The sequence below is a fragment of the Mya arenaria genome, chromosome 12 (assembly GCF_026914265.1).
Source record: "Mya arenaria isolate MELC-2E11 chromosome 12, ASM2691426v1".
In the NCBI taxonomy this organism is placed as follows: Eukaryota; Metazoa; Mollusca; class Bivalvia; order Myida; family Myidae; genus Mya; species Mya arenaria.
In genome coordinates, this window is record NC_069133.1 from 58,663,652 (window position 1) to 58,681,305 (window position 17,654).

Genomic DNA, 17,654 nt, shown 5'->3' on the forward strand with positions numbered 1-17,654 from the left:
TGTATTTGTAAAGGAATTTACAGAGGAAAGGTTATTGATGGGAGAAAAGTGTCATTGCACCGTTTTCCTCAGAACAAACGTTTAAAACGTGTGTGGGTGCAGCGATGTAAAACGGTCATGAGATCGTTCCAGTGGAATGAACACAGACGATTGTGTAGTGAGCATTTTGTTGGCTTCAGAGGACCTTCATTCCAGCATACACTTCCATCTATGTTTCCAACTGAGACTGGTGCTACCAAAACCTTCCAGCCAACGGTATTTTTTATTTCTTATATTAGTTTAAGTTCTTCCTTACATGCACCTCAAAATGAATTATGTTACCGTATTATATCATGCATAGGACGCACTTTTTTACCCCCAATTCTCGTCTTAAAAATTGCCTGCGTCCTTTCTATGCTATTAGAAATTCATCTGTTTTTTTTCCAAGTCCATTTCAGGTTGAAAATATCGGACCGGGGAAGAACGCGGTAATAGTAAGTATCTGTACTGCGTCACCGAAGAGAACAACTGACATAGGTAAAATCACGCAAGTTAACACACGCAGAAATATATTGAATGTTTACTTTAAATTGATTTATTGAGAAATAAATTGAAAAAAACACGAGTGTTTACTTTTTTATAAAAGGGACGCTACTCACAAAAACTCGATGTGAGTCAGCACTTTAACTGGATTGAGTTATAACGGCAACGGAAATCGGGAAAGGAGGTAAATAGCAATTAATCGTTGTTTATGATTTTATTGTTTCGATATTTTACAAAACATTTTGTTGTATGTTACTGTTTTAAAAAATTGATAAATGAATGTGCATAACGCAAAGTAGCATTATTATCACTATCAAATCTTTTCAAATGTGCGGAGGTGTGAAAAACACCCGCTGTCTGTCATTAGAAAAACATCAATAGAACAAACTATTGTGATGGTAAAACCTTATGGTTGTTTGTTCACACTTTACCCGATGTGCCTTCCGCTGGCAAGGCTAATTACTGACACTTAATTATGCCGACATGCTTTAATCCGCACAGCGACAAGCCTTATCAAAACAATCATCAGTTTTGACAATACACAGTTTTGTTGCGATTGCAACGGTTGCAACGGTTGACTGTCATTCAGAAAGCATGTCGAGACTATTGCAACGGTTGCAACGGTTGACTGTCAGTCTGGACTATTACGGCATTTGTATAAGTCTTATAATATGCGTAAATGTTCTCAAAATGTCAAGACATATATCATTGTTGTGTACACTAAATTACCAAAATAAGACAATAATTATCGAAATACACAAGACAGTTACCAAAATATGCCTTATATACAATTTTTTGTTTGTTTCTTACTTCAATATATATGTTATATATACTTGACCAACCTCAATTTTTCGGCTCCGATTTTGACATTTTTCCGCTGCGTCCTATCTTATATATCAAGGGTTTTTACCCGTTTTCTCAACTATTTTTTTGCCTGCGTCCTATCTATGCTAGCGTCCTATACATGATATAATACGGTATATCAACGGTGCTTAAAAACAATGTCACAGCACTTATTTGTAAATTTTGTAATTTAAGAAATGATTAAAGAATTGTTTTCAAATACAGCCTGGAAAAATGTGTACCATATAGCCTGGCAGATTTTGTACTAAAACATTTATCTTATACAGTTTCATTTGCAATTTCAGCTCCTTGATGAAGACGTAGGTGATGATGATGATGGTGATACGGTCAATGACGATTTAGACCTAGAACTGTCAAATGATGATAGTATACAGCCACAACTGTCATTTGTATCCCCTTCCGGGCATGCCATTGATACCTCTGTCCACCTGCATGATTACTGCATGGGACCAGTACTACAGCCACAGAATCAGTCCTTTAGGTATTGTTCAATATATATATATATTGCTTCTTGTGCTATGAAATCGATCTGATAAGTTAATTACTTCTGATCATTTTTCTTCATTCTTTAACAAAAATAGGAAAATTTAAGTGTTTGTAAATGTTTAAGGCCAAAAAAACAAACATTTGGTTAGGGTTACCAGACTGTACATGTAAGATGTGGTAAATGGGTACATGATCAATTTGTATATGTTTCAGATGTTGTGACACACAGACTGAGAACAACTGTGCAGTGATGGAAGTACAAACTGAAGAAAGTTTCCTGGGAAAAACAGCAGACTTCAGTTCACAAACAGAACATTCTACTAGAGACTTTGGTGTACAATGTCAGCTACCTATGCTCACATATGATGACGTAAAATACAATGACGATTTGGTCAGTTTTTACACCGGAATCCCTAATCGAGTTGTGTTTGAAGCTTTGTTTGATGAAATCAAGGATGAAGCTGAAGTGCGGACATCAAGGCGGAAACTTAACTATAAAGATTCAGATGGAGGACGGCCAAGAACTCTAAGTGTTCTGGATGAATTTTTCATGGTGCTGATGCGCCTACGTCTAGGTCTGTTATTTGAAGATCTAGGTACTAGGTTTTGCATATCCACTTCACAATGTAGTGACATTGTTGAAAGATGGATCAACTATTTACATGTACAATTATCCTTTCTTGTTCAATGGCCATCTCGTGAGGTAGTGAAAAATAACATGCCTGAACAATTTAAAGAGAAATATTCTAACACTAGAATTATTATCGACTGCACTGAAATTTACAGTGAAACATCCAGTTCTCTTTCTTTGAAAAGTTTAATGTACAGTGATTACAAGTCTCACATGACTCATAAGATTTTGGTGGGTATAAGCCCAAATGGTGTTGTAACTTTTGTTTCTGACTGTTGGGTGGGCTGTACCAGTGACAAGAAACTCACAGAAAAATGTGGACTCTTGGACTTGCTTGAAGAAGGAGACGCCATAATGGTTGATAAGGGTTTCACTATTACAGACCTTACTACTCCAAGAGGCATTCATCTCATTATTCCACCATTTAAACAGAAAGGAAAACAATTCTCTAAACGTGAGGTTCTCCTTACAAAAGATATTGCAAGTTTACGAATACATGTTGAAAGGCAAATGGAGAGAATCAAGAACTTTCGAATATTGCATGGCAATATTCCTATAACACAGTCAAGGAGAATTTCTAAAGTGTTCAAAATATGCACATATTTGACAAATCTATGGCCACCACTTGTTCAATAATAACTCATGTGTCAATGAAAGCGTTTGTATATATCAAGCATTAGATTTAGGGATAAAAACTTGTATACTTCTAACTAGAACAATGAAATTACAATTTTGTTTTAAAATCATTTTTTCGAGCAAGTTATATGATAACATATGAGATTACACATTTGATTCAGGTTTGACAAAAATGGATAAGGAAATATGCTCATGTGAATGGATTTCAAGATTTGATTTGAAACATGTATGCATTAACTGATCAATTTATTGATATAATTTTTTGTTTGTGAAACATCTGCTTTGTATTTTGTGGTTTTATTATTTGTAACATTTCTAAGAATAAAAGTCAAAGATCACTTATTAAGTTTGGCTCTGAAATGAGTTTTTTTTTATTTGCCATGTGTAATTGATCTACCACGTACTTCAAATCATTAGTATTGAATTGCTTAAAGGATTTTTCAGTATGAACCATTTTCATATCAGTTTCATAATTGAACTAAGTGGAAATAAGAATAGGCAAGAGTGCCATAGATCAAACTGAAATGCCCGACAAATGTTAACTTTAAGATACATTAGATTAAAAAAACTAGCCCCATGCTAAATATGTCCCAATGTTTAAAGGGACTGTACACCTGATTGGCACCAATAAAGTTTTTTTCTGTAACAAATCTCAGGACAAATTATTTAATAAAATGTTTTACTCTTCTGATATGATAATGGTAAAGAAATACCAAAATGTAAAAGAAAATTGAGCTATGGATTGAACTAGTGTCACCAAAATAGCTGTCCAGTGTTGTATCCACTTTGCTACGAAGGCTTATCCGAAACCATATGAATGCTTAAGCTAATATACCTTACTTGGTTATATCCCATGATATCATCAACTAGCAAATCACGCATAAGAATGAATTCTACTAGGTATACATACCCAGTAAAAAAAAATTAATGGAGAAATATGGAAAAAATAATGCGAAAATAAATTAATTGTATACTACGGTATGTGGTACTTCAGTTAGTTAGTTTCAATGCATTGTACACATTGATACCAAGTTTATGTCAGTTTTTGACAAGTTTCTTTTTTTTTTCGATATTTCATCACACGGTGTATAGCCCCTTTAAGTTTTGCACCCTGCAAACATAAGAAAGTAACACTCATTTGTTGTTTTTAATTAGCAAGTCAGAAAAGGAGAACAACTCGACAGTCTTGAGTTATGGGCCGTGCAGTAGCTACATGCAAACCAATATTCAATTGAACATCTTCAATTGTTTTAGAGTAAAACTCAGCTACTTCTTTAAACAATGGCAATATAAACGCTATCACTATCCTGCACACAAAATGCAATAATAACACACTTGAAAGGTTAAACATATGTCCATTTATTAAGCTCAGAAATACATCCCTGAAAACTAGATAAATGGAAAGGAAAAGTAGAAAAGGTCAAACATAAAACAAGGAAATAATTAAAGTAGATTTACAGCATCGCATAATCACAATATGTTGACAAAAGTACACATACTTTCAAAATACTGCCCAAAATTTAGATTTACAACTTTTTTATTCATGGTTTCAAATTATAGTAACAATACAGTCATTTTGGAGTTTCATTTTGAATATAGTTATGAAAATAACTGAAAGCAAACAAGATATTCACATAAATTGCCATTATTGATCATTCAAATGTACATGTATAAACAACACATAACTAGACGATGTACAAATCAATTGAACAGACTCATTCCCCTTTTAACACGTTGTGCGTACAGTTCAGGAATGTATGATTCAAGGCAAAATCTGTCAAGTTGACACAACATTTTCAGCCAAAATGATTCACAAAATGCAATTCTCTGTATAGAAAGACCTACACATGTCCAAACTACAAAATCACACCATTTCCTCCCGGTGATTCCCATCTGCCCTTGGACCTGGTAGTAATATTTGTGTGTTTCCTTGAGTAACACCTTGCCATTCTCTAACTGACAAAAAAAATCATTGTCTTCACAGCATTCCTCAGGCGTTTGCATCCTCCATTTCTTAGAGGCAGGACACTTAATCTCAACCAGACCAACACTTTCTGTACAATGTGAACAGAACACAAGCCCATCTGGACTGGCACCAAGGTAGGGTCTGTCGGCACATACAACTAGACCACTGTCTTTAACTGCTAGTCCTTTGTGGTCAGTTTGCATTGCTTTCGCATACATTCTCTTTGCAGCCTTCTCATGTTTAATTCCATATTCTGTGTACTTGCTTGTGAAATTGGAATACAACATCTGCCGCAGGAGTCCGTCAGGTTCAGTTGATTCTTTCCTACGACAGATGCTGCCAAAGTTTGAAGCTGTTAGGCGTTCTTTTCTGGCCTCTTGCCATTTCCCACTTTTTTGGCCCCTTGTTAAGATTTCAGTTAATTGAATTTCTTCAGCGCTTTGCTTCAAAGAGTCAAAATGATCCAAAAACACTGTCTTACTAGAACTGTCCCTCAAGTTTACACTATCATGGTAGTTGAATGGCACAGAATGTAACACAGGGAGATCTGGTTCATTTTCAGTTGTTTCAATTTCAAAGTTTTTTAACCAGCCTACATTCAACTTCGAACCAACCAGTTTCTGCCTAAATCTGTCAATGTTAACAGTGCATCCATTGATAGAGTTCAGTTCATGGTTTTTGTTTACAGAAACTTTACGTACTGACACGTTGTACAGTTTCTTCTTTGAGAACATAAGATCTTCAGATTTCCTAGGCGACAGCTTACGTTTCCGTGGTGCAGACAGCATGCTGAAGTTGTTCCAGGCACAGGGTTTGGATGTTGGAGCAAGGGTTTTTTTACGCGTCAGGTCTTCAAGTCCATACAGCAGGGCACCAATATGGTTGCAGCATTCACCTTCACTAGATGAAAATAAAAAAATTCATTTACATGTGTGCCTTTTTACTTGTTATACTTACATGTATATTCCAAAACATTAAAGTTTGAAAATGGAGGTGAATACACAGTATTTTACACTTAGTATTTCCTGGTAGGCCATGAACATACAAAACACAAACAGTGCCATAAGTAAACACCAACACGGTGAAGGGAGTTCATTGAATCAATACATAAGCTCGCCTGTTCTTTCATTCAGAAAAAAATAGCAAAACTCAGCTAACCATGAAAGCCAAAATTATGACAGTTATAACATGTGCTTTTTTGTCTCTTGTAACAAGTGTACCAAGTTTGATAAGAAGATATGAAATAGTTTGAAGAATGCCCCAAGTTTAAGTATTTGATAATACTGACAAAATAGCCTAGCGTGTGTGGGTTTGACACCTTTCATCAATGCAGATCAGAGACTTTGATTTATCACAAATTAATTCAACTTACCCAGCTGGACAGTTGCAGAACGCGGAGTGTATGCAGCCAGTCACTTTCGACAGAAGGATCCAGGGTTGGTACTCTGGTGACTTTCTTTTGTCTGCAGTTGGAAATGATGGCAGCACGGAAGCTTGAACATAACAGTGGCTGCACTCTTCGCTTATGAGATGGACCTGAAGAATAAATTATAAATAATATTTTAATTTAAATGACAATAAATAAACAACATACATCATAGAACATATGAAAATTGTACAAAATACATTATTTTTTTTAAAATTAAGATAAGTATATAGTCAGTGTGGTTCGACACATACATGTGCTTGCATCCACCACACCCCCCTTAATTGTGGCTAGCCCCGCCTACATAAAAATGTTGAGTACATTTTTCACACCAAATTATTTTTATGTCCAAGTCAAAATAGTCCCCTTGAGCTAATTATATAACTAGATGAAGTAAACATGGCAGAAAAAACAGCCTCAGACTTATTATAAACTCACTATTTGACATACCTCAACTTTCTGTACATGTCCGTCCACATAATAAGTCCTCGCCTTCAATTGACGTTTCGAGTCTCTTTTCAGTACAATGTAGTTGTATATATCCTTTTCCTCTACAGCAGGAAACAGATCAATAGTGGACTTCCATGCCTTCAGTGTTGATGGCGGTGGAAGACCCTCGCCACATGGGAGGATAAAGCGTTCGGTTGCTCTTCTCTCTCTTTCTTCCCGATCTCTCTCCTCCAGCACGCGTTTGTCAGTTATAGAAAGTCTATATGCGCCTTTTATCCTCTCAATCAATTCGCATTTAAGACCTGATACATTCAATTTCCGGTTCGCAAGGTATCTTTTCAAATCGACGACCTTAAATGGTGTCAACTCATTGTTATTCATACACGCCCCAGTGATCTCATTGTCTACGTCGGCCATCTTGCAAAATGTATTCCCCGGAAGTAGGAAATGGAGTAGCCTCCCTTAGAAATCAGGGGAAGTAACCAAGTTATCGGAAAGGACAATTGGCCAACGGATCAGTCCGGAAAATACCGAGATCTGCCGTTGAAATTATTAGCGGGTTACCTCCCTTGTTTAAACTTTTGCCATTTTGAAAACGTAATTTGAATTAAAATACTAACTTAAAATATTTCATAAGTTTGTACCCGTGTGGCGTTTTGATAGACCGCAGCCAATATAGATATACATAGGGAAAACGCAGCTTTTGTAAAGACTATATTTGCAGTGTAGGTACTGCTTAAAAAAGCAGTTACTGGGCAGTTGCCTAATTCCGGATTTGCCTAAATATTCGGAAATCGTTTAAAAAGCGTTTCGGCGACCGTGATCAATATAGAATGATCACAGTCTACGCAAATGACCTCCATAGCAACAGAAACAACACAAAAGTGCAGCTATTCTAGTATAACCCCAAAATAATTATCGTTATCACGAAATACTATGCCAATTACATGAAAAGTAAATAAATTGACGATGTCATTGTTTTGTGTTGTGCAGCATTTGATATGAAAATGAAGCAAAAATGAAGCAGATTCGTACAGGGTTCGAATTTAGACTCGCATACTCGCAAAATGCGAGCGACATTTACAAATTGTGAGTGACTTTTATTCAAGCTCGCAAAATTCTGCGAGTGGCTTTTTCAAAACCACAAAATGTTAAAAGGAAAGTAGAATAAACATGAACTTAACTCCGCTACGTAGTCGAGTGTAAACAGCCTATAAGTGGCATGTTTACACTACCAGTATAAAGAAGACATTACGGAGTCACGCTCTAGTAAGTTTTCAAAAATAAAACAAATACGGAAAAGGCCGAGTTTTATCTCGAATCTTTCCGTGATACTCCGAGGCCTGCATTATACAAAGTGTATACGAATGACGTAATCACCTAGCTCAATCATTGGCTAAATTAAGCGCTTTCACGCACTAGATATAAACCACATCATCCTTTGAATATATTTTCGCCCAACTGTCAAAATGAATAGACTTTGTCGATCGATATATTTCATGGTCCAAAGTATCCACGCTACATTTAATGTTGCTTTTTTTTATTTCAAATTTATAACGTTATTGATTTTAATACTTACAGACTTAATGAAATCTGTAGCGTGCTAGTCGAATGGGTATTAAAGTACCCGATGGCAAGGGTAAATATACAAAGTGAACAATGTCAAATTATTGGACAGCTTTGTTATCAAACAACTGCCAGCATCAGATGAGTCTTTCCGTACCCCCCCCCCCCCCCCAAATAGAATAAGCCATCAACAAGTTCTAGTAGTCGAGTCACTCAAGATTGATTTTTAATATTCATAATATGTCCTAGGTGTAAATTTCTACTTTAATTAGTCAATATTATAAGGGAATAAAGCAAATAATAAAATTGCAAGTTGATTTTTCATTTTGCGAGTTGCCTCAAAATGCACTCGCAAAATTTTGCGAGTGCTCCCCAAAGTTAAATTCGAACCCTGTCATACTTTCAAAATTATGCAAATTCGGACAAATAAGTAGTTCGGATCTGCCGAAAATACACATACAATTACTTCAGAGAAGTATAAAATTTATATACAGGTTAAACATTTAATACTTGATGTTCATTTAAGTAGCATTTAAATATTTGTATTGACTTAATAATGTTTACTGTTCTTTAAAAAAAATCCGAATATTTAGGCACTGAATGCAGGTTTTTGGAAGTTGTTTATGCCCTTATTTCGTACAGAATATTATATTATAATTAAGTGTTTTTTCTTTTATTCTTTTTCCATTTTGGTTGATATAGTATCCAACATTTCTCTATTAAAATTTCATGCACTTATGTTCAGCAATTATGACAATATTTTAAGAAAACTTGATCCGGAATTAGGCAACTGCCAAGTAGTGCTTAAACCTTTTCAAATATACTTCCAGTTAGAACAATACTCATAATGTGTGTTGCCAATCAAGCGAGTTTGATTGGGGAAAAATAACATATCGAATTGTTGCTTAGATAAAAAAATGTTTTCTTTTAACTTGTAATAATTTGCATATATGCACATGTGTAACAGGGTATTATATTCATCCGTTCATAATTGTATAATAAAGTTTATTTTACCACAGATTCTGCTGAAGGGCACTGAATAATGGGGCAGCAAAAGCAAAACCAGTGCCATGTTTGTGAAAAAGTCTTCAAACTTAAGACAAGTCTGAAGGTAAATAAGATTTATTTCTTTTTAATCTGTTTTTAACACACACATATATATTCATAGTTATATAAGCTCATTCTGTATGAAATAAAGTTCAGATTTCGAAACACCAGACAACGCGAAAACTTTTTTTCTTCACAGGACATTGCGACAGGTAAACACTGAAAGTTTACCTGTCGCACCAAATATTTACCTGTCGCAATGTTACAAACAGTATTCAGTTACATCAGCCTAAACCTTTATTTTAAGCCTCTTATTTAAGTTTTGTAATTCCCCATTATAACAGGTTTAGATCTTCTTGGTTAGATGTGTCCTACTATTATAAATTACAAAAAAGGAGCCAAACATCAGGGCAAAAAAAATCAATATTTCGGATCTTGAGTCATAATTTTTTTTTTCCTTCCTTGCCTCCCAAAAAAACTCATATCCGGTTTGTCTACCAATGAAGCAGCTAGATCTTACTATTTTAATTCATCTTTAAATTAAAGATACAGTACGGTTATAAAATATAACGAATTGTACTACAAGTCAAACTCAGGCACAACATTTATGCGAAAACGAAAGTAAAGTTCTTGTTATTGGCAATGTTAAACAGAGCGGAAAGAGTGTCAGCTCGGTATATTCATCGTCATATTTAAATTAACACGATTGCCGGGAACCAATTGGCCGAAATAAATACATACGGAATTTTGTAATTTCCGAACATTTCCGTAAAATTCCGTCCATTAAAAAGTATCAGAGTGCGAGCTGAAATCGGAACCTTACGTGTATTTTCGGCTTTTACGGAAACATGTGCAAAACGGGGTTTACAAATAGTGATACACGGATTAACATGCTGAATAATCATGATATAATAGTTAAAAATAACTCTGAACATTTATTTATAAACTGAAAGTAAATTTTCCGAAAATTTAACGGTGCTGACTGTAATTTTTCACCGGACATTGTGACCGACCAAAACAAAAGTTTCGTCGGTCAAAATGGAAATATACCGGACATGTCCGACTGTCCGACGGACATTCGCATTGTCTGAAACACTTGCGAAGTATAATATCATGCATTACAAATCTTAACTAGAGGTGTGGACAAGGGGTTTAATTTTGTGAAACAATATTTTACAGGTGCACTTGAACAGACACGTTGGCCGAAAGTTTGCCTGCGAGATATGCAAGAAAACCTTTCTGGCATCCTACTCCCTGAAGATCCATCTACAGACTCACAAGGGACACAAGCCATTCAGTTGTTCATGCTGTGATGCTACCTTTAATACCAGGGAACAGTTACAGCAGCATAGGAAATTTCATAAAAACACAAGTAATTTAGTAAATCTAGTTGTTTTTCAGTGCTTCTTGTTTCTTGTTTGTGCAATCAAATATGAACTGTTTATGTAGAGAAAAATATTAACGTACACGACTACATAAGCTAAGAGAAAAAACACAAGCAATGACATTCATTCCATTGCTTGCTTTTAGTAATAATAAAACATTTGTAGCATATTGAGAATTGTTATCATGTATCTTGATAGTTGATGATTTTTTTTACAGCCAAGGAATACATCCAAAGATTTAGCAAACCAGGATTTACGTTAGAGGAAGCTAAAAAATCTCATACTCGCAAAGTCCAATGTGTGTTGTGTGGGAAGTTGTTTGCTTCGCTCACTTCATACAATAGACATCGCTGGAAACATTTAGGTATGAACTGGCATCTATTGCCTACATGTATTTCAGGGCTATTCCCGTAAACCCGGGGGGAGGCAATTATTTTGATAGAATATAGGTGGGTGCCATTTTTTTGCTAGTTTGGGTGGCATAATTTAAAAGCGACTTCCCCTGGGAGTTATATGTTTTAATGGAATAGCCCTCAGTTATTTTGTATAGCTTGATGCATTAATTAAGTTTTATATCTTCATTTGAAACATTCATTCTTTCTGAGTCTTAAACTCTTTATTGATACATGTGATTACTTTTTGTGTATTTGAGCTATTAAACTCATTGAAAAAAGAGGTATTGTCCTAGATATAAGATTGTTGAAAACATCATCATACAGGCCATTGTGATTTTTTAAAAGAAGTATTGTCATTATAATCATGCATGATATATTTGTACATAGTTCCTTATCTGTTTGGGGTTAGATCCATTAAATGTCCATTACTTAAAGACCCCTTTGAAAAATAGAGTTGTTTCTAGAACATTTTGGATTTATGTCCATTAATTATCAACCGATTGAGTTAAGTCCCTTGATGACCATATAACTTTATTTAATATGTCTGATAATGTTCATTTTGGGTTTATAAATGCCCATTGATGAAAATTAAATAGCTATGTCTCTTGATGAACATTTCAGAGTTATGTCCCTTACAGAACAGTATACAATCATGCTCCTTGATGGACAGTGAAGTTACCTCCCTAAATGAACATAGTTATTTCCCTTGATAAACATTCCATATAGTTATGTCATTTGATGAACATCCCATAAAGTTATGTCCCTTGATGAACATCCCATAGAGTTATGTCCCTTTATGAACATTCCATAGAATTATACCCTTTGATGAACATTCAATAGAGTTATGTCCCTTGATAAACAGTTGATGGATTAATGACCAATGTCCAAAGAAATGGAGCAAGATTAAGATTTATCATTTCTTGTTTTTTTTAAAATTGCTCTTTTCACTTACAGGTCGCAGGTTCTATTGCACGAAATGTCCAAAATCGTTCACATCATCCTCTGCGATGAAATGTCATGACATTATCATACATGAAGGTCTTAAACCCTGGGAATGCTCCATTTGTGGCCTCAAGTTTGGGAGAAAAACTCATCTTCAACGCCATGAGTTTGTGCATACAGGTGAGAATGCTATGGACATTTTTTTTTTTTTTTTACATACCCAGTATACCATAGATAGATGAAACCATTAATATTAACATTGCTTCTTCAACTGGTCACAAACAAAGCCATGTGCTCTTATGTGTAACCAAGTCAAAGAATGAATCATGTTATACTAGTAAGTTATTGGATAACTGCAATAGTAATTGTAAGAGCAAAGTTAATATTGGAAGAGTCCACATTTGTATTATCCTCTGTTGCTGTTCTGATTATATGATTATGATTGGCTTTATCCATATCAGAATCAAGGATTATATCAGTATAATGTCGGGGCATGTACTTGTTGAAGCTTGAGGGCCCAAGTTATATTCAGTGAATTGAAAGCCATGATTGAAAATACATAAATAACTTTTGTGTTCTTTAGCTTAGATGATTCCTTATTCTACATTTTTTGTCTTTTGTTTTATGGGTGAAGTATTATAACAAGTTATGAGTATATAAATGTAATAATAGTATTACCAAATATTTTCATTGCTGTTTTTCCCTTATGAAGCTTTTGTCGAACATGAGAGAATAAAACATGCGTTTTTATACCCCCACAAACGAAATTTGAGGGGGTATATAGGAGTGAGCTTGTCGGTCGGTCGGTTTTCATGGTTTCCGGTCGATAACCCATGAAAGGCTTGACAGATTTGAACAATTTTTGGTACACTGGTGTAACATCAGAAGATACAGGTCAAGTTCGATATTGGGGCTGGTGGGGCCAAGGTCAAGGTCACCGTTACTAAAAATAGAAAAACGGTTTCCGGACGATAACTCATGAAAGGCTTGACAGATTTGAACTATTTTTGGTACACAGGTGTAACATCAGACGATACAGGTCAAGTTCAGTATTGGGGCTGGTGGGGCCAAGGTCAAGGTCACTGTTACTAAAAATAGAAAAATGGTTTCCGGAAGATAACTAATGAAAGGCTAGACAGATTTGAACAATTTTTGGTACACAGGTGTAACATTAGAAGATACAGGTCAAGTTCGATATTGGGGCTGGTGGGGCCAAGGTCAAGGTCACCGTTACTAAAAATAGAAAAATGGTTTCCGGACAATAACTCATGAAAGGCTTGACAGATTTGAACAATTTTTGGTACACAGGTCAGAAGATACAGGTCAAGTTCGATATTGGGGCTGGTGGGGCCAAGGTCAAGGTCACTGTTACTAAAAATAGAAAAACGGTTTGCGGACGATAACTCATGAAAGGCTTGACAGATTTGAACAATTTTTGGTACACAGGTGTAACATCAGAAGATACAGGTCAAGTTCGATATTGGGGCTGGTGGGGCCAAGGTCAAAGTCACTGTTACTAAAAATAGAAAAGCGGTTTCCGGACGATAACTCATGAAAGGCTAGGTTTTCTTGTCAGCAGTACGTGTAACTTCTAAATTACTCAACAGATTTAAATAAAACAATACATGCATAATAAAAGAAGATGCAGTGTGCAGTAACCTTGGAGTTATGGCCTCTTTTCAAACGAATGGTTTGCCATTCCTGTGTCCAGGCGGCATTTGGGGGTATTCATCACTCCTGTGACAGCTCTAGTTGTTGATAATTTGATCTTCTTTCATGTAACAAAGAGACTGATGTTTGTGGTACTGATTTATGCTTAAATTTCTTTATACAAGGAGGAGACTGCTTAAGAGACTTATTTAGGTTTAAATGCCTTTATTTCAGGAAGGCGAGACTATATGTGTGAGCACTGTGGTAAAGGGTTCAGCTCCAACCAGAATGTAAGGACACATATTAACCAGATCCACGAAAAAAGAACCCCCCTCTTTCCTTGTGATGTATGCAAGAAACAATATAAATCCAAAAACACTCTGAAACAGCACTTGAAAATTCACAATAATCAGCGAGACTTTAAGTGTAAATTATGTTCTCGAGCATTTATTCAGAAAATTTCTTATCAAGATCATATGAAGGGTCATGAAAAAGGAGAAAGTTTGAGAAAAAGGGCATGTTTCGTAAAACCTACAGAATTTTGTCACTTGTGCAAGAAAGCTTTTGCTAACAAGACCGGTCTTAGACGGCACATTCGAAAACATGAGTTGGGACAACTGAAGAGAGAGAAAAAGCTTCACCAGGTTTCACATGATACAAACAGTTACATGTACCATACCATTGTTGATATTAAGGACCATCCAGCTGAGACCTTTAAGAGTTTTTTAAGCAGTGAACATGCTTCCAAGATGAGAGGAGCAGTGGAAAGATCGCTAACACTCAACCATAATGATACTGAGCTGGTAAAAGTGATAGTGGATGATAAATTTGCTGTAAGAAAGAAAGTTTTACATAAGTATCTGATTGTTCCAAACTTTAAAGATGAAATATCAGATGAAGCTATTGTGTCAGGATGTCAGAAACCTGTTGAAAGTACTAGTATTGTTGATGATACAAGTGTTTTCAATTTAAATTGTAATGATAAAAAGAAGACAGATGCATTTTCTTATAGCTCAGCTGTTTCTGAACAATTGATAGTATCAAATGCAAACTTTAAAAATAAAAATAAAAAAGTAGCAATCTCCAGTGAGGAAAGTCATGTAAATGAGTTCGATTTTGGTGAAGACACAGTTGATCTTGATATTGGTGAATTCACAGCTGGGGCAGATGATCATGATGAAGCTTCAATCGTTGGTGTTCATGGAAATCAGGACCAAAACAGAGAGATTGCTGGTTGCAAGTCAAGGGATTCTTCTGGTAGTGTGAACATAATTCCTCTTTCCAGTCTAAGTACCAAACCAGACTGGATTACAATCAGAACCAGAAGTGAAGATTGTAAAGATACCAAAGTAGACACTTCTGTAATATATAAGAATAGTAAGGCAAGAAGTACTGGTAAACAAAGAATTAGTGAAACTGTTAAATCAGTTATAAATGTGAATGCTTTAGAAAGTCAAGAAGGGTCAAATAATGGAAGAACCAGTTTGATTGAATCTTCTGTACAGACAGTGAAGGAAAATAAGGAGCAGCTGAGACACGCCAACAAGCTTAGAATTGAAAAAAACCCAAGAAAGATCATGAAGAAGACGTGTAAAAGAAATATCATGTTCAGAAAAAGAAAATGCCATGTTTGTTACAAAAACTTTACTACATTCTCGTTAGCAAAATTTCATTCTCAGAAGCACACCAATGACAAGGTTGAAAAGTGTGAGATTTGTGAGTATCCTTTTAAGCGTTTGTCAGGTTGTATTGTTAAAAAAGCATGCAAATGCTCTCCTAAATGTCCGCTTTGTAGTAAGATGTTTCCATCAAAATTAACACTTTACAGTCATATGAAATTTGAACATGAACCAGTGGCAAAGGAGAAAAATTTAACAAAGATTTCTGCAAGTGGAAAAGATGACATAAAGATTAAGAATAAAAATTGTGTTGAGGTTCTTGAAAAATGTGTTGGTACTTATGAAGAAAGAAAGAGGTCCAAACCATCAGTAAGGCCGATGTATGAATGTGAAATATGTCCTGAGAAGATGAACTCAAGGTTGGATCATGCGCATCATATGAGAAACGAGCATGGAATAGAGAAGCCAGTCAAGTGTGACCTGTGTGGTGTAGGGTTTCAATCCGACTCTGGCCTAAATAAGCATAAGAAAAAGCACATATCTGGTACTGCAGATATAACCATTATACGACATTATATGTGTAATATATGTGGGAGAAGTTACACAACAAATGATTCACTAAAGTCTCACATGCTTTTGCATAAAAATCCAACACCGTTTGAGTGCCCAGTATGTGCGAATAAATTTACGAGGCAGTGCCACTTAAAACGTCACATGAAAAGCAAGCATGAGGGATTAAAACAGTTGCATTGCGAACATTGTGGAAAAGCGTTTGTGGATAAGTGGGCGTTAAAGTGTCATATGCGATCACACACGGGTGAAAAGCCGTATGCTTGTAAGCTTTGTGAGAAGAGTTTCATCACTGCTTCGTCAAGAAACGTCCATATAAAACAGATGCATGAGAAACTGAGGCCGTTTGCTTGCACTCGATGTGGAGCAGATTTTACTGCAAAAAAATCCTTAGAGCATCATTTATCAAGGCATGAAAAGGAGGATCGCATGAATCCAGAATCTGTTAATTATGATCCAAACTTTAAGGCAAGAGTTATCCCTGTGAAGAAAATGGCTCCTAAGAATATGTATTGTGATCTATGCGGTAGAACATTTACCAGCAAGAAAGGACTTCAAACCCACAGAAAACAGCGATGTCCGAAGTTTCGAAACAATGTTACCAGTAATATGAAAGTTCATGGTACTAACAGTGAGACGTTACCATATAGTGGCAACAGTGAAATACCTGTGAATATACATGTCCGCAACGGGATGACATCTCTTGCAAACACAATCTCTCAAAGTACACTTACCTATACAACTACTGTAATAAATGTTCAGGGTTCAGAGTTGAAATTGACTGTGTCAAAAATCTAATAAAAAAGTTTGGTTTAAACATATATAAGTTAGTAAATTTGGAATACTACATGTAGTCAAAGTTCTGTCATTAAACAAGATTTGCAGCACAAGGAGGAGTGTATATCATGTCAGGAATGGTAAATTTATTATGAAGTCGTTGTTATGTTAACATCTGGTCAATATTTTTCTCAAAATTAAGAAAGTGATAGGATGTTGAACAGTGTGCATTATGTTTTTAAATACTTCCTTGTGATGTCAGTATGCCACCCACTGATTTTCCCACTTTCTGGTGATGTTTGCACGCCCACCAGCAGTTACCCCACACAGTTCTAGGTGATGATAGCACGCCCACCTCCAATAACCCCGCACACTTCAAGGCAATGTCTGCATGTCCACCTCCAGTTACCCCACTCACTCCAGGCAATGACAGCACGCCAACCACCAGTTTCCCCACACACTTTCAGGCGATGTCTGCATGCCCACCTCCAATTTCCCCACACACTTCCATGCAATGTCTGCACGCCCACCTCCAGTTTCCCCACACACTTCCAGGCAATGTCTGCACACCCACCTCCAGTTACCCCACACACTTCAAGGCAATGTCTGCACACCCACCTCCAGTTACCCCACACACTTCCAGGCAATGGCTGCTAGCCCATCTCCAGTCACCCCACACACTTCAAGGCAATGTCTGCACACCCACCTCCAGTTACCCCACA

The 17,654-nt window shown here is 36.0% G+C and overlaps 2 protein-coding genes across 3 annotated transcripts; both read left to right on the plus strand.

Annotated features, from left to right (window-relative positions):
* The first annotated feature begins 442 nt into the window (after positions 1 to 442).
* Positions 443 to 3,239, plus strand: LOC128210183 (uncharacterized). The gene is made up of 3 exons (XM_052914361.1): positions 443 to 473; positions 1,671 to 1,867; positions 2,086 to 3,239. The coding sequence occupies exons 2-3, from the start codon at positions 1,830 to 1,832 to the stop codon at positions 3,137 to 3,139; spliced, it is 1,092 nt and encodes a 363-aa protein (XP_052770321.1). The 5' UTR covers positions 443 to 473; positions 1,671 to 1,829; the 3' UTR covers positions 3,140 to 3,239.
* Positions 3,240 to 7,560: 4,321 nt separating this feature from the next.
* On the plus strand, positions 7,561 to 16,961 carry LOC128211955 (zinc finger protein 271-like). 2 transcript variants are annotated; one of them, XM_052917122.1, is made up of 6 exons: positions 7,561 to 7,710; positions 9,567 to 9,658; positions 10,774 to 10,966; positions 11,197 to 11,343; positions 12,329 to 12,496; positions 14,201 to 16,961. In XM_052917122.1, the coding sequence occupies exons 2-6, from the start codon at positions 9,590 to 9,592 to the stop codon at positions 16,951 to 16,953; spliced, it is 3,330 nt and encodes a 1,109-aa protein (XP_052773082.1). In that variant the 5' UTR covers positions 7,561 to 7,710; positions 9,567 to 9,589; the 3' UTR covers positions 16,954 to 16,961. The 2 variants fall into 2 exon arrangements, with proteins under 2 accessions (XP_052773082.1, XP_052773081.1); XM_052917121.1 differs by having other exon boundaries at positions 7,561 to 7,706.
* The last annotated feature ends 693 nt before the right edge of the window (positions 16,962 to 17,654 follow it).